This window comes from Euleptes europaea, chromosome 11 (genome assembly GCF_029931775.1).
Source record: "Euleptes europaea isolate rEulEur1 chromosome 11, rEulEur1.hap1, whole genome shotgun sequence".
In the NCBI taxonomy this organism is placed as follows: domain Eukaryota; kingdom Metazoa; phylum Chordata; class Lepidosauria; order Squamata; family Sphaerodactylidae; genus Euleptes; species Euleptes europaea.
The window spans coordinates 63,394,204-63,419,461 of NC_079322.1; the positions used below are offsets into that span (position 1 = coordinate 63,394,204).

Here is a 25,258-nt window from a genome sequence, read left to right on the forward strand (position 1 = left end):
GTTTATTATTCATAAGTCTGACTCCAACTGGCAGGAAACATTTGTACTATCATAATAATTATAGCAATGCTTTATATCTCCCTGCTGTTTGCAAATACTGAATTTAAAGTATATTTTAAAAAAACCCACCAAGCAATGTTTTATTTATAATAAGTTGCTGAAACATATGGCAAACTCCAGTGGCTTGGTTGAGCTGCTGCATACGTATTAATGCACAGAGAGAAAATATGTAAAACTATGAGAAAATAAGACATGCGTGAACACTGAGAAGACATATGAGGTTCACTGCACCTATTCCCCCTTCCCTTCTGCCCTTCACAAGAGTTATTTCCAGATCTTAAATTCTACATAGCAAAGCAGGCCAGATGCTGAGTACATCTGTATGGTCCCTTTGCAGGTAAGTTGTCTTTGTAACTTAGTCAATGCAGCATTCGACAAACAAAAGCAATGTCGAAAACTTTGGAAAAGTGACTAACAATCTGAAATGTGACCATATTTTTGGGGGGGAACACTGTTACAAACAAGTGGTGAGAGTCGGATGTGTTTAGCCTGGAGAAGAGAAGGCTGAGGAAAGACCTAATTGTGTGTAGTTATGTAAGGTCTATCACATGGAAGAGGGCAAGACTATCTTCAGTGAGCTTACGTTAAAGGTAAAAATCCACTGTGCAAGCACTGGGTCATTCCTGACCCATGGGGTGACGTCACATCCTGACGTTTACTAGGCAGACGTTGTTTATGGGGTGGTTTGCCAGTGCCTTCCCCAGTCATCTTCCCTTTACCTCCAGCAAGCTGGGTACTCATTTTACCAACCTCGGAAGGATGGAAGCATGAGTCAACCTTGGGCCGGCGTCTACCTGAAACCAACTTCCGTCGGGATCAAACTCAGGTTGTGAGCAGAGCTTGGACTGCAGTACTGCAGCTTACCACTCTGCACCACAGAGCTTAAGTTTCAGGAGGGTAATACTAAAAAAATGGAACTAAATATCGGGGTGGGGGGAGCACTCCATGATCCTCCAGTGAGGATCACGGCTGGACAGCCATCTGTCAGTATTTCCTACACTAAGCAAGGGGCTGGAGTTGACGGTCAATAAGACCTTCCAACTTTTATTTATTTTTACAATCATGTTAGTGCATTCTTAGCTAAACCTTCCTCTCAAGCTCAGAGTAGGTGCACGTGGTTCTCCTCTCCTCTAATTCAGGGTGGCATAGATGTTTCTGCCCTCCAGCACTCTATCCTCACAACAACCCTGTGAAGGAGGTTTTAAATTGTAAACCAGAACTGGGTATCATTCATAGCAGTGGTGTAAAACATTTAACTGATAAAAGAGTAGTTTACCATTTGTATATTAAACATTTTCCAAGGCTTGGAAAACGGGCAAAGGGTTCCAGATCCAGTGTGAGTGTGGAATGTGAGTTTTCCCAATGCTGACCTTACTGTTAATCATCTCTGCACAAAACTGACCACAGAGCACATTAACATGCTTTTTTGTTCAGTCACAGGACCAATATATAATGACATGGATGTGGGTTAGCCTTGACCTGGATAGCTCAGGCTAGCCCGCTCTCATCAGGTCTCAGAAGCTCAGAAGGGTCAACCTTGGTAAGTATTTGGATGGGAGACCTCCAAGGAATACCAGGTCGGGATGTAGAGGCAGGCAATGGCAAACCACCTCTGAACATCTCTTGCCTAGAAATCCTCACCAGGGGTCGCCTTAATCAGATGTGACTTGACGGCAAAAAAGGGGGGGTTAGACAAATTGTGAGCTTGTCAGTGTTTTAAACGATAAAATTTTTTGATAGTTTAAAAGACTACTTTATTAAATGAAATGTATTTCTCTATCTTTCAGCAAATAAACATATTGCCATGACAGCAGGACATATTACTATGAATTATATACCTTTACTAGAAAGGACATACATTTTTGGAAACCCTACAATGAACTCATGAAATCTATAAATAGATTAAATCATTATGGGAGCATGCGATCATATGATATAGTAACTTCACTTAAGCTAAGCAGATCTCGGGTCTTGTCAGAGCCTGGATGGAAGACTCTCGGGGAACCATATACAGGCACTGCCTTGGGATCCATGATGGAACAAAGGCAATAATAAAATAAACAAGTACAGCACTGGGATGAACTCGAAAGGCTCTCTACTCCCAGCGCCCATCCCTGATCTACCACAACGCTGTTCCTAAAAGGGGGAACTTGCTTCCAAGTTAAAATAAAAATTAATTAGTGTAAGCTTTCAGCCAAGCCGTATGTGCAAATAATGTTGCTATTCAGATGCCAATCATTTGTGAAAAATGGGAGTCCACAGGGAGCCAAAGAGCCTACTCCACTTGAACAACCACAGTGGCTAATGCTAGAAAGGAGCTCTGCACAGTGTTCATCCATTAACCGATTATTATCTCACTGTGTCTGCATGGAGGCCAAGCTGGATCCTGTCCAAGTTCCCATCTTCTTTGCACACGAGTGCTTGAGGACAATAAAAGGTGATACATGGCTGCAATTAATGTTCTTCACAGCTCTGTGTCTAATTAATTTTGTACTTGCTTTGTCTGCTGGGACTTCCTAGAGACCAGAACGTTACTTGCTAACACAGGTGAGACTAATGTATTGATTGCTGAACACTTGATAATTCTCAGCTCCCCCCCCCCGTTTTTTCTTTTATTCCCCCCCCCCAAGTACTTAAGGCATTATCATTTGTTGTCAAAAGACTGGACTTTCAATAGCTCAAATAAATGAAATGTTCCTCAGGATCCTTCAGTTTTGGTTGATTAAATGCATATGCAGGAAGCACTTCTAGTGGTAAAATCTCTGAAAATATAACCCAGTAGGACAGACTCTTCCCAAGTCTGTAAACAAACAACATTACTTCTAGAGCCTTAAAAACCTACACTCATCTCAGTGGGACCTACTTCTGAAGCCAATGTGAGAGTTTTGTTGTCAGAAGTTGTTCGGATACAGATGATTCTACAAGAAATGTTATTGTTACCTGTGAGCAATTTGTGGAAATGTTGTTAAGAGCTCAATTTCCTCAAACTAAAATTCTGAATACTTGTGTTAAAGTCTTCTTCTCATCCACAACAGAAACAAAAGCTGAACATGGAAAGGAATATCCTCTTCAGGACTAGGGTTGCCAACCTCCAGGTAGTAGCTGGAGATCTCCCGCTATCACAACTGATCTCTAGCCGATAGAGAGCAGTTCACCTGGAGAAAATGGCCGCTTTGGCCATTGGACTCTATGGCATTGAAGTCCTGGAGGTCGGCGGGCAAACGTGCATGCGCGTACACGCCGCTGCAGTCACTTCCAGTTTACAACTGGAAGTCCCACCTCGCGTCGGTGCGTCCATGCGTTGCCGCGCGATCCCGAGCTGTGCCTTAAAAGTCTCCCGCCAGAGGAGAGGTAGGACCTGGCAACCCTAGAACAAGACCAGGACTCAAAAAAAAAAAATTGACAAAATGAGCTGCAAAATGAGCCCTGGAGTTTTGTGGGTGGTGTTCAAGTTACCATACTTTAAGAGGACCCATCACTAAGAGAAGTATCACCATCAGGTTCTCATCTTCCAATCAGCAGACTTTAAACTTTCTGTTTTTAAAAAAAAATGGGGAAAGGATAGCAATGCCATATATAACAGAGCAATGGCAGCAGGGAAAGGTTGAGGACGACCAGCCCATTTTATTCCTGCTGTTCTTCCCAATGACGTGCCACTGCAGAGAATCTGCTCTCATTTAGTGAATTGTTCATCAGATACAAATACTATTGTCTGATACGCTTCATTAGAGTCCATTATGCACAGAAAAACCCTATTTGGGGGTGGTAAAAACCATGCATTGTAGTGTCACATGGATCATGACTAAGTTCATTCCTTTTTAATTACAGCCTTTTCAATAGTACTAAAAAAGATATGATTTTAAGATCTTTCTATATTGGAGATCCACACCTCCAAAATTGTGCACTTACAATCACAATAATTGCATGAGGAAATGACCAGTTAGAAACCTGAACTGGTCGTTTGAGAATGAAATTACTGCAGCTGCATGTGCAATCAACGTAATTACTCGAAGTATTTGGGATGCCTATTTGCTGAAGCGGTTGAAAGAATTTGGGCCATCGCACGTGATCCCCAGCAAAGGACATGTCCTCTATGTCCGCAAACTATTCAGTGATAAAATGGCCTCTCTATCCTTTTTACTCACTCACTGGGATGATGGGTTAGCTTCAGGCAGGAGCGTCCCCTGCATCTGATGTTCCTCCCACATTCCTCCCACAGAAATCACATCCCCAGAGGAGGCTGATAGGCGGCTGAATTTCAGGAATATCTGAAATTCTGCCATGAAGAACCTGTTTAAAGAGCCAGAAGCTATTCAGGATCTGGCCATCAGGAGAAACCAGAATTGAGTTCCTTATCTATTAGGGCCATGCAGTGGGATTCTTCCTTGGTTGGCTTCATGCATGACATTAACCATGGTTTAAAACCCCAAAAGGGGTCGCCATAAGTCGGCTGCGACTTGACGGCACTTTACACACACACACACACGTTAATCACATTTTCTTCTAAGGAAGGTTGCAAACCAGCTTCAAGACCTGGATTCAAACTCTAGTTAATAGCAGAGATATGGTTAGTAATGATGAATGGTACTGCTAAATCATGGTTAAACTATAAAAGTAAGGGGGCAAATTGTGGAGATGGAGGAAGAGGAAGAGGAGAAGGAAGAAGAAGAGTTGGTTTTTATATGGCGACTTTCTCTACCTTTTAAGGAGTATCAAACCGGCTTACAGTCTCCTTCCCTCCCACCCCCCACACACAACAGATACCTCGTAAGGTAGGTGGGGCTGAGAGAGTTCAAAGATAACTGTGACTAGCCCAAGGTTACCCAGCTGGCTTCTTGTGGAGGAGTGGGGAATAAAACCCGGTTCTCCAGATTAGTCCGCCTCTCTTAACCACTGCACCACACTGGCTCTTACACATACATCATGATTACTGTGCCTACACTGGCAACCATAACCAACAAAAGCAATCAATTTGAATACCATAATTTCTAATATGCATGCTATTTCCTATACATTGCTTGTGTGTTCGAAATTGCACAAAGAGGCCTTCGTGAGTACAGAACTGGCTGGAGAAATGAAGCTTTAATATATGTGAACTGCAAAACCCTAGTAATATTAGAACTTCAGCAATAACCCCTAAATTTGTATGCCAGCCATTCAAGCCCCGACCTTTAACCAAAGATAAATAGATATCAATTTTCATTTAGAAAAAGCCAACAAACATTCTGCATTGACAGAGGCATATTACTGACCTTCTCTTCTGACTTTATTAAACAGCTAATTCCTATGAAAGATCAAGTTATTTGAAAATGCCAAAATGGCAATAAATATTAAGAAATCATAACAGAAGCGAACCCGATAACTGGAAGAACTCCTTCACTTTGTCATCTGCTGGGGACACAGTTCACACAGCCGGCAAAAAGAACGGCTTTAATAAGGGAAGCCGCTCTCTTTGGATTTTATATCCAATAGAGACAATTTGTACACTCTAAATCATTTTCCCAAATAGACGGGCTCAATAAGAACAGGATTTCATGATGATGGCAGGCATGTGTGTGCGCGCGTGCGCATTAGCATGCCTGCGAGGAAATTTTAATCTAATGACGGTAATTGGCAAAATAAGTGCTGCCCGTTAGTGGGAAAGAAAGCACGTTTGTTAGGTTTCCATAAAGCCAGTCATATTTATAATATCCTTCATTAAAAATAATCAAAGGCAATCAACATCTCCACTCTGCTCATATTTATAATAAACTACTTGGGGGTATACTTATAGTGCTCTGCTTCATTTGTTGCTCCGCATGCACATTCTCAGCGTAATCAAATGAGAACCGAGGCATAAGACGGTCTTTCTGCAGCAAACGTTAACAATAAAAAGCAAGCGGAAAGAAAGGGGAATCCTGCCTGCTTGCATCACAAATGATGTCACCATGCATCAAAGTCGAAGCTACAACACAGCGGCACAACACACGAAGACATCCAAACATGGAACGCTGAGCTCTAAAGAGCCCTGTCAGTACTAGGGCATTGGAGTAGGAATTTGATGGCTTCTGAGGAAATAAATCCATCACTACGGTTGCCAGCTCTGGGTTGGGTTGGGGGTGGGGCCTGCGGAGGGCGGGGTTTGGAGAGGGGAGGGACTTTAATGCCACAGAGTCCAATTGCCAAAGCAGCCATTTTCTCCAGGGGAACTGATCTCTTTCGCCTGGAGATCAGTTGTAACAGCAGGAGATCTCCAGCCACCACCGGGAGGCTGGCAACTCTATCCATCACTGACAAACCTGCAGTTCTCTCTAACTGTCTCTGACCTTCACAAGGGCAAACCAGAAAGGGTAGTACTGATGGGATAGCAGGCCTGTTGCCAGTAGAGGAAAGGTCCCATCTAGCTATCACTTATTAGAATCAAAGTGTGAGCCTAGGACCTGAGGGTTGCCCAGTTGTAGTCCCCACTCTTCCGTGGAAGCTCCATTCCGTCCACATCCTTTTTAAAGTGAGGGCTCCAGAACTGCACACAGAGCTCCAGATGCAGCCAGACCAATGTGGTATAGAGCGGGATGATGACATCTTGCGATTTGGATGTTACGCCCCTGTTGATTAACCCCAAGTCCGCATTAGCCCTTTTTGCCATTGCATCCCAATGACTGCTCCTATTCAACTTACAGTCTTACCTTCAGATCTTGTTCACACCGTGTTACATGGAAGTGTATTCCCCCCCATCCAGTATGTGTGCTTCTCAGATGTAGAACCCTGCACTTGTTTTTGTTGAATTGCATCTTGTTTACATCTGCCCACTTTTCCAGTGTGTTCAGATCTTGCTGAATTATATCTTTATCTTCTGGGGGGTTCGCTACTCCTCCCAATTTGGTGTAATCGGCAAATAAATGATCTGGATGAGGGGGTGGAGGGACTCCACCCCCTCATGCAGATCATTTATAAAAAATATTGAAAAGTACTGGGCCCAGAAACAAGAAAAAAAGGAAGCAGCCCCTCTTTTTCAGGATGAAGTAAGCTGATATAATATTTAACCTGTTAATAGCCTCCTGTGGCACTTTCTTATATGCCCAGGGTAATGCCAATCACCACTTTGGAGTCAGGAAGGAATTTTCCTCCAGGCCAAACTGATTCAGGAATCCTGGAGGTTTTTTGCCTTTCTCTGGGCATAGATTAAGAGTCACTGGGGAAGGGGCAGGGAGGTATCTGTGAACATTCTGTGTTGTTCTGGGAGCTGGACTAGATGACCCTTGGAGTCCCTTCCAGCTCTATGGTTCTATGACATAGTACTTTGTATTAACAGGGTTGGTTTTGTTTTAAGAATAACCTCTCAATTGTGTTATTTGACTAATATTTACATAGCGCTTTGTATGTTCAAAGCCCTTCAAATACAGTATTTGAATGATCTTCACAACAGCTTTCCAAGGTGGGCCAATTTTATTGTCTTGATTGGGAAGTGACTTACCTAAAGCAAACTGGTGAGTTTTGAAGACAAGATTGTCCTGCGACCGGCCTGCATCCGGGCGTCGCGGACTTGGGCCCCACTCCGCCGCTCACCTGGAGCCCGGGGGGGCCGGGAAGCGGCCCGTTCCCGGGCAGCGGAAGCTCGGCCCCCACCTCGCCGCTCACCTGGAGCCCGGGGGGGCCGGGAGGTTCCCACGGCGTCCCGGAGCGGGGAAAGGCCAGCGGGGACGGCCAGAGAGAGCGGCAGGAGGGGAAGGCGCTGGGAAAGGAGGCCAGGCAGGGGAAGGCTGGAGGCCCTACACCCCGGGAGCCGGCTGGGTGTGGCGGCTCCTCACGAGTCCTTCCTCTTTCCCCTGCAGGCCCAAAGATGCCAGGAAGACCCAGGGGAAGGTCGGGAGCGTTGCATCTGCCGGTGGCCGGCAGGACCCCAGCCCGCAACGAACTGCCAGAGGGCGGGGCGCCCGGAGCCGCGCCTGGCGGCCCTCTGAACCGCGGACGGGCGAGAGTAGGGCGAGGGCGGGGTTACCAAGGCCTCCTCCAGTAGGCGGGCCCCTGGAAGGGAGGATAAAATCCCGGCCTATATAGGCTCGGGAGGGCGGAGCCGAGGAGGATGGCTGGCTAGGAGGGGCCAGTTATCTGTGGCCCATAACCCTGGCGGACTCAGACGGGGAAGCGAGCTCAGACTCCCCGGCTGAGTGGTCTGAGGCCGAAGAAGCTCCTCAACCACGACTAGACGAGCGAGGCCCCACCTGCGGCTCCGCGCTTCCTCGCCTGGGGCACGACAAGATGATCTGGACTCAAGATCTGTACTCAAGAGCTCTCAGATCAAAGTTCACGCACTTCACCACTATGCCACACGAGCTCTGAATTCAGCTACTGGAATCTGAGCTTTGCACCCATGAAACAAAGGCCACACCACAAAGGAGCATTCAACACACTTTAAATTCATTTGCTGCCATGAGCTCAGACATACCTAATGCCAATTGGGATTGTGGCTGGTATTTGCCACCTTAGTTAGCCAAGCACAAGTCTCTGCAATTTCTTTGCTATTTTGAGTTTTAACTAAATCTGCAGATTTGAAATCCATATTGGATGTTTTTGTTAACTTTTTGCCGCAACGATTTGCACTCTCAACACTTACTGCTGAGAAGCTATAAAATGCTATTTAGTCAACCACTTAGTGAAAATTACTGCTGCAATTATATAAGCTGTATGAGCACTATCCCCACTGCTGACTGAGAAAATCAGAAGCCTGTGTAATCTCCCAGTGGTGTTTTTTTGTAGGTTTCCCTCTTTATCGATTCCATTAAAGATGAAAAATTGGTAAATTGCCGTAGTGACTGAGTTTGTATTTGTAAGTACAGCCATTCCTCTCTCTCCCCACCCCACCCCAATCATCTCATCTTAAGCTGATGGCCTTAAGTATTTTTGAAGGCACATCAACAACAGAAGCTAACTGTCAACTCAACCTTATGTCATCCAAATTTGTAGAGCTTAAAACTCAGTAACCAGAAACAAGCAATCTGGTAGTTCACATGAAGTTCACAAAAATTCAGCAGGATCACAGGAATGGAAGGGAGGAACCTTTAATCATTATTTAAGGCTCAGTCGGAGTTCCCTTTAGAGTCCATGAGAAAAAGTGTGTGTTAATTAACAAACATGATTGGCACTAAACTTAACTGTTAAATGTGATATAAATAAAAAGACGCTGTTTGCCAGCTGTCATAAAGAAGAGACATTGAGGCACTGACTAATCTTTCTTCATCACATCAAAATACCTGCTTTTTCATAAATATATAATATAACTACAAAGCAAGCTGTTTACAGATATTCTGACACACTTGAAATGCATGGTGTATATAAATGTTATTATGCCCATGCATAAAGAAGGTGGGAATTTCTCCCCACTAATCATCCTTTTCTCCCAGCTCATTTATCTGGTATGAAATTATTATCATCATAATCACGGTCATCATTATTATTAACAATAAACTAATAATAACAGCAGCTCAGTTGAGAAATATTTCGTCCAGATTCTTGAGAACAGAAGATGTCTAGGATAAGAAATACAAGGGGTTTTGTGCTTGCCCAGGGGGAATTGCTGAGTTTTTAGATTCTTTGAATCAAGGGCTCTAAGGCCTTTATCACACGCAGCATTTGAAACTCTTTTCAGTTTCAAAAGTGGTTTCCTAGGCAGCAGGAGGGGCTGCTTTTTTGGGGAACAGACAACTCCAAAGCCTCCTTTGAGCTCACAGAACTAGCTTAAGAGTTCTTTGCATCCTGGCTGTTACAGCACAGGTTACTTACAGCTGCAAAGAACCTTTTAACAAGTCTAACAACGTTTCAAATCACGGAAGCCATTTAAACACTTTTGTTTTTCTTCCCCCACACACAGTCATCATGCATAATCTACCAACCGCAAACTTATGCTGGAAATTGTGTGGATCAGGTCCATTGTACTTCTTTCCAGAAGAAGAAGAGTTGGTTTTCATATGCTGACTTTCTCTACCTCTTAAGGGAGACTCAAACCAGCTTACAATCACCTTCCCTTCCCCTCCTCACAACAGACACCCTGTGAGGTAGGTGGGGCTGAGAGAGCTCTAACAGAGCTGTAACTTGCCCAAGGTCACCCAGCTGGCTCTGTGTGGAGGAGTGGGGAAACAAATCCAGTTCACCAGATTAGCCTCCACCGCTCATGTGGAGGAGTGGGGAATCAAACCCGGTTCTCCAGATCAGAGTCCACTGCTCCAAACCACTGCTCTTAACCACTACACCAGACTGGTGTGATATGAACAGGCCTGCTGAAATGTACATTTGTATGCACCAGTAAAAAAAGGGGGGGGAATCAATTCATGCTTCTTACCTTTTCGCAACTGTATATTAAGCCTCTTCCCTATCCTTTTAGTGTTGTAGCCACTGTTTGAAGTGGACGTGAGAACTTTTTGCGGTGAAGGAGACAGGCCCAAGGGTGGTTTTCCTGATGAATTCACACTATGAGGTAGTTGTGAGTAAGAGTCCGTCTGATCGGCTTGATTGCTCATTCGGGGTATTCTTTGCAATGTGTGATGTCCAGAGTGGTTAATACTCTTATTGTCAATATACTGGGAATCTGGGCTAAACCGACTGGAGTAGTACGTGTTCTTCTCGCTTTGAGATAACTGTTCATACTGTTCTTTCTTCGCTGCCGGAACGACATGGAACCAAATAATGGGTGTACGCATGGCTTGACGGAACATATGCTGTGCTCTAGGTTTTAGAATGAATGGAAAATTAACAAATTAAGACTGTCAGTCTAGAAGACATTACAAGCATAATTACTGATGTTAATTAGGCATCATGAAATGACAGACATATTGTTGAAACTGAACTGTAAACTAAATGGCTGATTTTCTTGGAGTGATCCATTATAAAATGCCTTCGCTGCTGAAGTATATTTCTATTAAATCAACATCATTTATTTTCTTTGATAAAACACAACTCACAGAAGTATCCTTGATTACTGACCAAAGTCTTTTTCTAAAACATTATATACGTGGCGACTTTCCATATTCCCGAAAAATCTTCGCAACACAAAATATCAAAAATCAGAACACATAGCGTACTCGCTTACTTTGCACATAGCTTAATAGCTGTACATTTCTTCAGGATAATATTCAATTGTCTAGTTACCATACTCAGGGCCTCTATTTCTTCTATCCAATGAAAAGATTTCATATTTTCTGAATGCGTATTTCATAAGTCTACTTATATATGCAAAAGACACCGTTAATCAAGCAAGTACTAGTGCAAATAGAAGTGGCGCAGGGATCACATGTCTACCACTCGTTTGCATGATCATGAAAGTGAAAGTCATTTTCCAATACAATAAAAGTGTGTTAATTAAGAGATCTGTACCTAAACATTAGCATCTATAATGAGCTCCCCTAGTGCGGAGTCCAACAGATCATAACCAACAGATAAAATTGGACATAATCCAGCTAACCTCTGTTCATTTTAGACTGTTCATTTTAAACAAAACAAAACAAAAAAAGATCTGTTGTTTGGATTTGTATCAAGGCAACATGTAGACAGCTTCCAGGCAATGTGATCCATGGCATACAGAAGACAATTTTGTATCTGTTCTCTCCAGTACACCCTGCATTATACAACAGGCAGTTTCTAAGCTCTACTTGTGTAAATGGGATTGCTGGGATTGTAAAAATTACCCTCTATTTGAACCCACACACATCCTCCAACATACAAACTATAGTCAAGCACACCCATTTTCATTGTGCAGAGATTTCTCCCAATACTCCATTGTTGGAGAGATCTCTGCAATGCACAATGGAGATGCGTATGTGCAACTGCCCCCCACAATCACTGCTGTGTTTGGTGAAGCTCCAGAATGCAGCTGCAGCAATTCAAGGAGTCTCTGGATTGAAATTACGGCTGGAAATATTAGAAACAGTTTAGTTTAATTTAATTATCCATTGTTGCAAAAGATTAAAAAAATATTGCAAAGTTATTTCACTGAGTGAGAACAATCTGTATTCTGCTTATGAATTCCTTGCTATATGAGCTGAACATTTTTCTTCTTCTTAATACTACTTTTCCTGGAAATATTCACATGAAGTAGCTTATTTCAGCTGGGGCAAAAACAATAAAAAGGGCTGACATGTTGAGAACCAATGACTTTCTGTGTGAACATTTATAATGTTACCAAATTCTTCAGGACTGCTTCAGCATCATATGCACAAGCACATTTCAAATGCAAAATTAAAGATTTTTTTAAAAGGAATAAACACAGTGGTTTCTATAGTAACGTGATATTGAACCAAACAATGTTTTATTTCTCTACCTATAAACAACCTGAGTCATTCAATATAAGTGGGGGAAGGAAAAGAGTTCCATAATAATGAGGAAACCAGACCTAAACAATTAGGGGGAAAGATAGAAGCTTACACATAACATAATAGTGGTCATTAACTTGTAACTTTGTAAATTGGGTAATTAAAGTAACGCTGTAATGATCTACAAACACTTTCCACTTCACAAAAAGAACTTAGTCAGGCACTTTGGTCTTAAACATTTTACATCTCCAAATTACTACCATGCGTTATGCTTAAGGTTAAGAAATGCAATAAACTGTAAAGTTAGACTTACTGCTCAAATCTTCTATTGCGGAGGTCTCCATCATTAATTCTGACAATACAGTCGTTTTCATGAAAGAGGTTTTCCTGCTCTGCTTTTCCACCTTTCTCTAATCGCTTTACTAACAGTCCCAACGTTCTAAAACATAAAGATCATCAAATCAGTGTTAAGAATCATAAATGAACAACATAATAAGAGTCTTGTTGGATCAGACCAATGGTCATCTTTGTCCCCCATTCTGTTTCCCACAGAAACCAAACAGCCCACAAACAAGGTGTGAAGGCAACTGCCCTCTTCTGTTATTGACCACCCAAGGTCTGATATATAGAGGCACACTACCTCTGTACATAAAGATTCCTCTTAGCTACCATGTCTAATAGACCTTGATACTACCTATCCGCCTCATTTGTGTTCTGGAAAAGAAACTGTGCCTTCACACTGAAGTCCTCCCACTGCCCTTGAAAACAAGTATCTCCAGGTCAGAATATACAAAATTGTAACTTGGTAATATGCATTACTTCAATAGTAGCTTTCCTGAACTCCGAGCACCTTATCAGCACCAGAAAATTCTCTTGTTCAAGCACAACATTTACTGCTACATTTACTGCTATTTATAATTTCTGTCACTCTTTGCAGCATAGCATAACAACATAACACAGTGCTTTCTAATACCTATCATATCTGTTAGTGCAACACACTTGAATGCTTCTATCACTGAACCTGCCAAAGACAAAGCTGGGCCGTTCTGCCTGACAAAGCCTAACCTCTTAAGCCCAGCAAATCAAATCCAACATCTTTTTTTAAAATCTCAATTACTTTTCCTTCACCAAATCTCATTATTTCCCCAGACTGTAGACCACATTTACTAAGGTATTTAACTTCAACAGATTCTTATGCGTTCTGCCTTCAATTGTGGTCCCAAAGGACAACTTTGAAGTCATACTTCCCTGCTTCTGTATTATTAAATCACCATCTAGGGCATTGGTCTTCAACCTGCAGACTTGTTTGTACAAAGAGAACACAGCCTCATCTAAGGTGAGTCACACCATGTGGTATCAACACTTATCTTCTACCTTTTTATGTTGCCTTTAAAAGAGAGGGGAAAGGAGAAAAGTGACAAAAAAGGCAGACTATAGGGTCTCATGTTGATGGGGGTTTAAATAAAAATCTTGATGTTGACATGTTGAAGACTACATATCTAGGACACAATCACTCATCAGTTCCTTTTATGGGTCAAACTGGATGAGACTAGAATTGCCGTATACCCAGTGGGGGTGGAAGATCTCTCACCCCCAAGAAGCATGGCCCACCAGCACATAAGCAGCCATTAGGAGGGGAATCTTGAAATGCCATTGGCGATGATGTCATGCCTCTCTAGGAAACACTGGAAACTCTATGGACTCAAATCACTTATGGGGGAAGCCCAGATTTAACATAGTGTTCCCAGCGATTCCTAAAGAAGCATGACATCATTTTGGGGTTTTACCAGAAGTGACATCATGCCATCGCTGATGTCCACCCCCATGCCCTCTCCCATTCTCCTGCTGGTTGAACACATGAAGCTGCCTTATACTGAATCAGACCCTTGGTCCATCAAAGTTAGTATTGTCTACTCTGACTGGTCTCAGGTAGAGGTCTTTCACATCACCTACTTGCCTAGTCCCTTTAACTGGAGATGCCAGGGATTGAACCGGGGACTTTCTGCATGCCAAGCAAATGCTCTACCACTGAGCCACAGCCCCTCCACTAGATGAGACAGAAAGACCCAAGACTGATTCTTCTCACAGGCTTTATTGTTTAAAGTTAAAAACAGAAGTGTGGACCTTGAAGTGGCCACAGTGATGGATGAAGGGAATCTATGAAACTATAATCCTTCACTTCAACATAGTATTTTCCATCCCCTCAGTGCAAAACAAACATAATAGGGTTAAATGTCCAAATAGCAATTCTGGGATGGTGGTCTGCAACAGGAAAACCATGGAATTCCGTAGCTACAATTGGAATTCCACATACCCTGATACCAGCAGCGGCTTGGAACTGAAGAGAACCCCACAGGTCTTTCCTGTATCTCATTTTATTATGCCTAACCTTAACCTTTATTCCCTCTTTGCAGGGTGTGGTTTTTTTTATTGTGCCTATGCATATTTGCTTAAGTTTTGAGGTGATTGTTTCTGTTACACATTAGTTATTTCGCTTACAACTCAGTTTTAGCCCACAGAAACATCAGCACAAATATACAATGGCCAGCGATGGCTGAGTTCCATGTTAGCATAACCAGTGCAATGTTCTGACTATGCTGTTGGTGTTTCCACTGTTAATTTTTATTAGGCTACATCTTCAGACAGTTCCATGGCAGTTTAAGGGTGTTTATATTTTCAAAGTACAGATGTATATTAACTCAGGCAATTTGAGTGTGTGTGTTAAGTGCCGTCAAGTCGCTTCCATAAGAACATAAGAAAGGCCCTGCTGGATCAGACCAAGGTCCATCAAGTCCAGCAGTCTGTTCACATAGTGGCCAACCAGGTGCCTCTAGGAAGCCACTAACAAGACGACTGCAGCAGCGCCAGTTTCACCGCACCCAAAATAATAGGCATGCTCCTCTGATACTAGAGAGAATAGATATGCAGCATGACTAGATATGGTGACCCTATAAATGAAAGTCCTCCAAAATATCCTATCTTTGACAGCCTTGCTCAGATCTTGCAAACTGAGGACTGCAGCTTCCTTTATGGAGTCATCCATCTCTTGTTGGGTCTTCCTCTTTTCCTGCTGCCCTCAACTTTTCCTAGCATGACTGTCTTTTCCAGTGACTCTTGTCATCTCATGACGTGACCAAAATACGATAGCCTCAGTTTAGTCATTTTAGCTTCTAGGGTCAGTTCAGGCTTGATTTGATCTAGAACCCACTGATTTGTTTTTTTGGCAGTCCATGGTATCCGTAACACTCTCCTCTAACACCACATTTCAAAGGAATCTATTTTCTTCCTATCAGCTTTCTTCACTGTCCAGCTTTCACACCCATACATAGTTATTTAGACCGATAAAACATTAAGCTGCTTATTTCTAGCTTTATCACTGATTCTAATTTAGATGCAGAATGGGAATATATATATATTCCCATTCTTAGCCTGCACAAATACACTTGTGCAAAACTGCATAGACCTAGAGAATCTTTACCATGTTTGCTACACCTCTAGCCTAACATCCCTTCTATTAAACTTACACTGGGATAAGAAGTACACCTATTACTTCAGCATGGTTGTAGATTCTCAGAACTCTGCAAATCTTACCAAAGAAATCTATTTTCCTCTTTGAAACTCTGCTACCTTTGACCACATCTACATCGGGCAGACAAAATGTGTTTTAAAGAAAGCTTTAAAATGTGTTTTAAAGAAAGCAGGTCTTCATGATGAACAAAAGATGTTCTGAAATATTCATAGCCAGATGCATTAAAGCAACTAAATAAATTTTAAGTTTTTTTTAAAAGGAGCCACATATCAGTCAGCACTTTGAACTTCCAAACCCATTCATTTTAAAAGTATGGCAGATAGCTTTTATGCTCTGTTTACTTATGTGCTCTGCTTACTTATAAACCTGTGCTAATGTGGGAAGTTGCAAGGGATCCCTGTAAGCAGGTGCAATAAAATAACAAAATCCAGCTTCCTAACATACACTTACATAAGTGAAGGCAAGCAGGGTACAACATCTTCCAATCAGCATGAGTAGCTGATGACTGGCCCTGGTGGTGTTATTGGGCCATGCTTGGAAAAACCTGTATCAGATGGCTTAAGGCTGACTTTAAAGGAAACTGGACCACTGACTTCATACCTATTCTCTCTAGGATCAGAGGAGCATGCTTATTATATTAGGTGCTTTGGAACACAAGCAGGATAATGCTGCTGCAGTCCTCTTGTTTGTGGGCATCCTAGAGGCACCTGGTTGGCCACTGTGTGAACAGACTGCTAGACTTGATGGACCTTGGTCTGATCCAGCATGGGCTGTCTTATGTTCTTATGACCCCATGACCAGTATAAGCCAATCAAAAATGTGATCCAAAAGATGATTCTCAAAGAGGCGCAAGATTCCCCCTCCTATCTGAGGGCAGTTAAGTCAGACCGCTTTGAAATGCAAAGGTGAGATCTCAAGTTCTTTGTCTTAATCTTGGGAACAGTGGAAAGGTTTGTAAATGTTTCATATGGAACTTCCTTTGTGTTATTCTTCAACATTTGGATGACACATCACGAAACAGACTGTCACCACATTTATGACATGGCCAAACGCTGATGTTTAAACTGTCAAGATTGGTTGATACAGAGGTGACCATCTCTCTGGGCACTGATTGCGGAATCGAAACTCATGAGCAGATAAATGTAGACTGCACAGAAAAAAATTCAAAAGAAAAAGAAAAGAAAGTGCAACTGAAAATGATTAACAGCACCAAAGTCAAATTTCTATGGAGCAGGCAACAAGAGTTCAGCTTGAAGTCATTAAGCAAGGAATCCAGCCGAAGTTGAGAGCAGGAAGAATTAAAGAAGAGTTAGAGGTACAGGCAAAGAGACTGTGATTGGATCCAAGAATGCCAGGAATGGGGCAAGTAAGCCAAGTAACCAATCGCTCTGGTGAAAAGTTATTGGCTGTCCTGGAAAAAATTATCTCCGGCAGCAGGTACACAGTTATTTCCTGCACTGATGCTGGAGTCATGAAAAATGGGTATCCGGTTATATCAGACTCCCAGCTTGGTCAAGACCATATTTAAGATGGAGGAATGGCACCCACAATTGTCTATCAGAGGTCAGGTCCCTGCACCAAGCCCTAGCATGCCTGACATAAAGCATATTGGTTATACTTGCTTCTTCAAGATGTTTAGGAAAGCAGGAAGAATACAGTCGATGGCATCAATTGATGTAATGCTGGTATTGTCAAGCTGCAAGCCTGGTTAGCCCTGGGATCAAATCCCCCATTCAGCCAGGAAGCTCACGGGGAGAATTTGGGCCTGTAGAGGATTGTTTTGAGAACCACAATGGGAAGGGGGAGACTACTGAACACCTTGGAGGAAGGGTGGGATAAATATGTAGAAAGAAGTAGGAAGGAATATCAGTTGCGGCTCAATATTTTGACCAAGGATACTTCTCAAAAAGGGTGCTTCAGCTGTATGGAATTCAAACCCCTGGCAAAACCTGAACCTCTACAAATCAATGCTGATAATGCATACAGAGTTTACACCAAAATTTGTTTTCAGATTCCAATCCAGTTGCTGCGCCCAAACGTTTTGCTTGAAACTACATAAGTAATCAGAATAGATCATCTTTTTTTTAAAAAAACTCTCTTGGATCATTCCTATATATGCTCTTTTAAACTTTTTATCCTGCTGGTTAGAACCTCACATTAATTCTGTATACAGTTCTCCTTACAGAAGTACGGTTCTGGCAAATGTGGGGGCAGAGTTATTTTAAGGGTGAGAGAAACCAATGTTAAGTAAATGCACACACACAATGTCTTTCAAAGCATGAATGGCAAAGTCATACAGAACGGTGGCGGAAGCCACCCCCTAGTTCATACGTCACACTAAATGTTTATCCACTCTCTGATCTCTAGCTATCCTTTAACAAACTCAGAAACAGAACATCATACCAGGTACAACATCATATTAGGGTTGCCAACCTCCACGTACTAGCTGGAGATCTCCTGCTATTACAACTGATCTCCAGCCAATAGAGATCAGTTCACCTGGAAAAAAATGGCTGCTCTGGCAATTGGACTCTATGGCATTGAAGTTCCTCCCATCTGCCGACCCCCACCCTCCTTAGGCTCCGCCTCAAAAACCTCCCACCAGTGGCGAAGAGGGACCTGGCAACCCTAGGTACAACCTTATGGTTGAGCTCAGCTTCCTTATCCCCCTCTTTCCTTCCTTCCACCCTTGGCCCCTTTTCCCCACCCCTTTTCCTGGTTGTGTTTCCCTATCCCCATGTCTGCCACCTCCATCCTTTCTCCCCCCCCCCATAGACTAAGTGACACCAATGGTAGGTTCTGATGCATAGCCCCCATTTTATATCACCCCCACTAAGGTGGAGTAGGAGCCCCGTGGCACAGAGTGTTAAGCTGCAGTACTGCAGACAAAAGCTCTGCTCACGACCTGAGTTCGATCCCGACAGAAGTCGGTTTCAGGTAGCCGGCTCAAGGTTGACTCAGCCTTCCATCCTTCCGAGGTCAGAAAAATGAGTACCCAGCTTGCTGGGGGTAAAGGGAAGATGACTGGGGAAGGCACTGGCAAACCACCCAGCAAACAAAGTGTGCCTTGGAAACGTCGGGATGTGACGTCACCCCATAGGTCAGGAATGAACTGGTGCTTGCACAGGGGACCTTTACCTTTAAGGTAGAGTAGTCTAGATGCCATCAGCATAGGATTTATCAGTTAGTTATGTTTTTAGGCTGTTTTAGGAGGTTTTAACTTTGTATTTGTATTATGTATACTTACATGTAAGTATATTATGTATACTTACATGTTTCGGGGGAGGGTGGGGTATAAATAAAATGTATCATTATTATTATTAACCAGAAAACTGCCCTTAGCTGACGCCTATTGTTGTTGGGCATCCTAGAATCTTGGGATTCCCTATTCCACACCCAATCATTCTCATTACTATGTGCTTATTGAACACAAATAGCATTTAATTGCTATGTGTGTGGCCCACCTGGGGCTGACCTCAGCCATGCAATAATTACATCTCTTCAAATGCACATGATGTTTGCCCATGCAGCTCTGAAAAGGCGTTTCAGAACAATATTTGTGCATGCCAGATGGTGCATGCGATCTATGCTCTCCTACATTCATTTAACTTGTGGGTGTTAGTTAATGAGAATAATTGCAGTTTTGACACAGAGATTATTTTTGTATTACACATTGTTATCACATGACAGGATTAATAAGATTTCCGCTTGTTTAAGGGCTTGTGTAGTTAAGGTTTGTGGCGAGGCGCGTCGTGTAGTCGGCAAGATGTGCTGTGCATTGTTATAAGATTCGGGATACAGCTTCCTTTAAAATGGAAAGCAACGGACCCTCATTACTCCGAGATGAAATTAACTTGCTAATTAATAAACACTGAGCTGTCTGGGAGAAGACATGAAATGAAATATTAACAACCTGTCCAAATGTAATTTTTCAAAATGCAGGTCTATTATCCTTAATAAAAAGGAATTAAGGAAGGAAATGACCTGTTGCCATTCATTTGAAAAGTGTGGCTGTTTGGAGAAACTAAAAATGGCAACAATGGCTTTCATGCCATTGTGTGGGCATGGGTGTGAAATGATGAAGTTTGTAAAACTGGTCAATTTAATTGAAGGGAAAACACACCAAAACATCGCCAAATCCTCTGATTCAGGGAATTGGCAGAATCTCCACCTAACTTAAAGCGGGGGGTGGGGGGAGGAACCACAACATTTCTGCCTAGTTTATGAAATTAGATTTAATACTGACTCCATAAACATTTGCTGGTTCCTCCCCCCCCCCCATCCTACAACAGACCCTGGACTCACCCCTCATGCTGTTCCGAAGGTCCCCTGCTCCCCAACAGCATTTTTAGGAGATCAATGGGTTGCAGTGGGAGGGGAGGCAGGAAAGCACCAAATCTGTTGATGCAAGTGCCCTCTGTCAGTGGAAAATATAGTCAGGAACCAACCAACAGAACTATGCCCTATCATTCTTGTATACTCAATATGGAACAGTCCCTCCATCCCAATAAACCTTTATCTAACAGCAGAGGCTCTTCTTCCAGAGAAGGGTTCCTTGAACTGGAGCAGGGCTCTATACTTAGCTGAATAAAGTGTAAGATACAACTCACAACCTTGACTATATTAGACAGAAGTGTTTTCAATCAATCCTGGAAGCTGCAATCCTGATAACACTCTTCGGGAAGGCAGACCTAGTGATTATAATGGAATTACTTCAGAACTGAGCTGCTCAGGATAGATCCCTGTATCACTCCCCTCCCACTCAGTTAGGAGAGAAATTAGTCAGGATCCAACCCAACATGTCTTCCACAATCCAGATAGTAGTGTTCCTGGGGAAACTTTGATTTATTTAATTAAAAGACCAATAATGGAGGACCTCCTGAAAGGCAGTTGGCCCAGCATAGCTGATCTCTCTATACAGCCACAGACTAATATTAGAATATTTTAAAGTACACTTTTCAGTTCGCATGGAGAAGTACTAAGACTAAGAGAATTGGTCAGTGCTCTGAGTTGTATCCAAAAATTCTCTGCAACAGAGAGGATTCAGTGTCAAATTTGAAGAAGCTTTCTGACAGACAGATGAGTGCAGAGAGGCCTCCTGGGATTATTATTATTATTAATAACTGATTTAGGCAAAGGTCACTTTCATTGTGACCTTGTGGAACTTGCGACCCCAGGATGTGGTGACGGCTGCCAACTTGGAAGGCTTGAAGAGGGGAGTGGACATGTTCATGGAGGATAGGGCTATCCATGGCTACTAGTCAAAACGAATACTAGTCATGATGCATACCTATTCTCTCCAGTATCTGAGCAGCAAGACCATTATATTTAGTGCCGTGAAATACAGGCAGGATGCTGCTGTAGTCATCTTGTTTGTGGGCTTCCTTGAGCCACCTGGTTGGCCACTATGTAAACAGACTGCTGGACTCGATGGGCCTTGGTGTGATCCAGCATGGCTTTTCTTAATTTTTTTAAATATACAATGATAATTCATTTTATTAATAAGAGGCTTACTAATTACATTTAGCCCTGACCTGAATAGGCTAGCTTATTCTCATCAGATTTTGTCAGCTAAGCAGGACCAGCCCTGGTTAGTAGTTGGATAGGAGACCACCAAGGAATACTAGGGTCATTATTACACAGATGCAAGCAATGGCAAACTACCTTTGAACGTTTCTTGCCTTGGAAATCCTAAGGGGGTCACCATAAGTTGGCTATGGTTGAAGGCAAATGTGTGTGTGTTTGAAGTGACATGGTTGATTTCACCAATTAGATAATTTGCTAGATAAAATATTTAATCATCTATCATATACTGTGCAATCATATACAGTGATTTTTCAGTGGGCTTAGACTGGAGAAATTCAGCATAGAATTGCACTGTTAGAACTACAACATTCATGCAGATGTTTCAGACTAGTTTCTCTGTGCCTGTGTTAAAATACTGATTACATCCAGATGAAATAGTCAAAAAGAAATATGGATAAAGACAGTTTCTGTTTTCAACAACAACAACAACAAATCTCCATTACAGAATGTTAATGACCATTTTCCCCACAGTTGGTTTCATTAAGGGAAACCATGGTGGAACTATTCAGGACCACCACTAAACATGGTCCTTTGGGGAGGCAATTTCTTCAGAACCCAATTTAACTGTTTTGCAGTATGTGCTTGAGAGACTGGTGGCATTTAAAAAGGCACAATTGTAATGTATTATCTTTCATTCAACTGTGCCATCTTTAAAGTTTTAAATATTAAATATCTAAACGTGCATCAAACATCCACAAATGTATTCCAGGAACCTAACACAACTTGTAATACTAGTTAAGTCCCATCTCGACTTCATAAGAATCAATTAGGTAATTGCATTTGTTTCAAGGTAATTGGAGATACAAAGACTGCCATTTTGAACAGCGCAGCCATGAACTGTACTGTTTTTTCTCAAACTTTGAGTTATATATTAGAGAATACATCCATCTTTCCTAAATACCATTAAAGGTTCTTCAAACTAAGAAATGTGTTAATATATTTTCCATATATTTTCCATTTAAAAAAATTCATAAAATTTTAAAAAGAGCCCAGTTGTGTCTGAATTTAACCAGGGTTTGAGGGTCACACCTGCTATAATCACTATTACACAGAGAAATAAACCTACTTTATGACTATTAGTAGAAGGGAAGGCAGCCCGATCTCGTCAGATCTTGGAAGCTAAGCAGGGTCAGCCCAGTTTGTATTTGGGTGGGAGATCATCAAGGAATACCAGGATTGCAGTGCAGAGGAAGGCACTGGAAAACCACCTTTGTTAGTCTCTTGCCTTGAAAACCCCATAAGGGGGTGCCATAAGTTGGCTGCCACTTAATGGTACTTTACATACACACATAACTATTAGTGCTATTTCTTTCTTCCACAAGTGCAAAGCATGTTTTTTTTTTTAATTTTGCAATGATGAACTATTAAGATCCTCATGGGGTGAATGAAGTGAAAACAAAGAAAGTCTGTCACAATCAGTAGGATATCTGATTTAGGCGACTCCCACTTAGAAAGATGCTTGGTATTTCACATTGTTATTCAAAATGCAGCTACCACAGGAGGTTAAACAAATGAAATGCTCTTGTCATAAGAGAACTGTGGTATGGCTGCCAGTTGGAATGTCTATGCACACTCTGAACTATTAGCACTACTGAATTTCTCTACATGGATGTGTCCATGGCATCTCCACAATCATAAATTCTGATAAAAACAATGCAACCATGATCACTAGAGCGGCAGACAGTTTACAATGTGTACTGCTCACATTGATGTCTCTCTGCACAATCATGAACCCATGTGTATGTATAGTCGTAGGAATTTTTTTTACCAATGTCAACTTGTCTCCAAATCCCTACTAGTTATAACAACAAGGGGTATGAAGAGGTGGGAAACATGATGCGCTGGATGAGAAGGTCATTTACAGGTGAAAAACATTCATTGCTTAACTTTCAGAAGAGCCTAGGTTAAATCTCTAGCATCTCCAGTTAGGTGGCAGACCTGGGAAACACCTCAGTTTGAAACTTTGCAAGAGCGCTGCCAATCTGACCCCACAGTGCTGGGGGTCAGAGGCCAAACTGATATAATGCAGCTCTGTAGCTTTAAAAATGATAAGTTGATGCAGTGTGAGCGAACACCTTTTGCATGGAGAAGGCCCCCAGGTTAACCTCTAGCATTTCCAGTTAAAGGACCTCAGGTAGCAGGCTTTCCCTGTCTAAGGCCTTGAAGATACTCTGCCATTCACCGTAGACAATACTAAACTAGATGGCCAGTAGTCCAAGGTGATAGCTTTATATTTAACGGGGAAGACATGTGAATGAACACATGAAGTTTCACTCTGCTGGGACATACCACTGATTTATCAAGGCCAGTATTTTGTTTACTCTGACTGGAAGTGGCTCTCTGGAGTCTTTCACACCACCTACTACAGCATCCTTTTAACTGGAGATGCTGGGGATTGAACCTGGGACACGCAGAACACAAGACCTCTCACTAATCTATATCCTCTTCCCCCCCCCAAAAAAGAAGGTGGCTTCCTAATAATAGGAGGACAGTCTTTACTGATACAGGTTTAAAACAATGGAATGATTTCCTAAAAGAGGTTCAGCTGATGTCATCCCTCCTAGCTTTTCAATAAGACTATTACATATCTCACAAAGCCTCTGGATAGAAAGGCAAACTAGAAAATTCCCAGTTGTACAGATCCAGTGAGCAAAACAAAATTTAAGCAGGAGGTGGTTTCTTCGCCCCTATTTTGCTACTGCTGCTTCATAGGGTCTTTAAAAAAAACTATTTACCGGATTTTAAATTGATGTCATGATTTGCCTCAAGTGGACAAAATAGTGGTGGAATCCAAATGTTTTAAATAAAGAAATAATAAAGACAACCTGGCCATGCTCCTTGATGGCCTTAGAATGCGGAGTGGAAATGTAGGAGAAGGAGAAGAAGAAGAGTTGTTTTCATTTTATATGCTGACTTTTTCTACCTTTTTAAAGAGAATCAAACTGGTTTACAATCGCCTTCCCTTCCCCTCCCCACAACAGACACCCTGTGAGGTAGGTGGGGCTGATAAGAGTTCAAAGAAAACCGTGACTAGCTCAAGGTAACCCAGCAGGCTTCACGTGTAGCAGTGGGGAAACCAACCAGGTTCACCAGATTCGAGTCCGCCGCTCATGTGGAGGAGTGGGGAATCAAACCTGGTTCTCCAGATTAGAATCCACCACTCTTAACCACTATACCATGCTGGCCCTTTCTGTAAGAAAATGAACAAATTGAATAACCAAACAAATAACAAGAGACTGCCAAAACAAACCTCCACTAGAGCAGGGCTCTAACTCACAATAAAATGTTGGGGAGGCCTAAATGGCTTAAGTCACATTAAAAGTGGAAAGCCTCTAAGCCGTTTACAGTTGTGAGACTGCTGCCCCTCCATTTTATCAACAGTCGATACAAAGCAAAGAAAAGGAAAACAAGTAGCTTAGCAAAGCAAGGGACTGAAGCCACCCTGAGATAAAAATGAATTTCTAAAAGATTTATGAGCTTAAGATTTTGAAAGCTGCGCTTGCACACTCTGGATATAAAAACAGATGACGGGAATGGAAGCAAGACGCAGGAGAAAAATCCATACCAAAAAAATTGGTCTGGGGACTGTTAGCTGGATGGTGCCTGTCCTCACCCAAATGAATAAAATTACCTATCGGCTGCTGAAACAATATTAGGGCTACAATCAAATTTCAAGCTTTGATCTGTTTTGCAACTTTACTTTTCGAGAAGGACTCCTGCTACGCTTTCCAAGCCTAGCTGAATCTAGATACCCAGCCCTCCACAATTTTCATTTGGGGACCTTTTAAGTTTTTGTCTTGGA

General features: G+C 42.3%; 1 protein-coding gene across 4 annotated transcripts in view; it reads right to left on the minus strand.

Annotated features, from left to right (window-relative positions):
- PARD3 (par-3 family cell polarity regulator) overlaps positions 1-25,258 on the minus strand; it is a 671,910-nt gene that overhangs the window by 284,120 nt on the left and 362,532 nt on the right. For all 4 annotated transcript variants that reach the window (XM_056857249.1, XM_056857250.1, XM_056857248.1 and 1 more), the window contains 2 exons: positions 12,655-12,780; positions 10,376-10,758 (listed from right to left, as the gene is read on the minus strand). In XM_056857249.1, the coding sequence (XP_056713227.1) occupies positions 10,376-10,758; positions 12,655-12,780 (509 nt within the window). The remainder of the gene's footprint in view (positions 1-10,375; positions 10,759-12,654; positions 12,781-25,258) is intronic.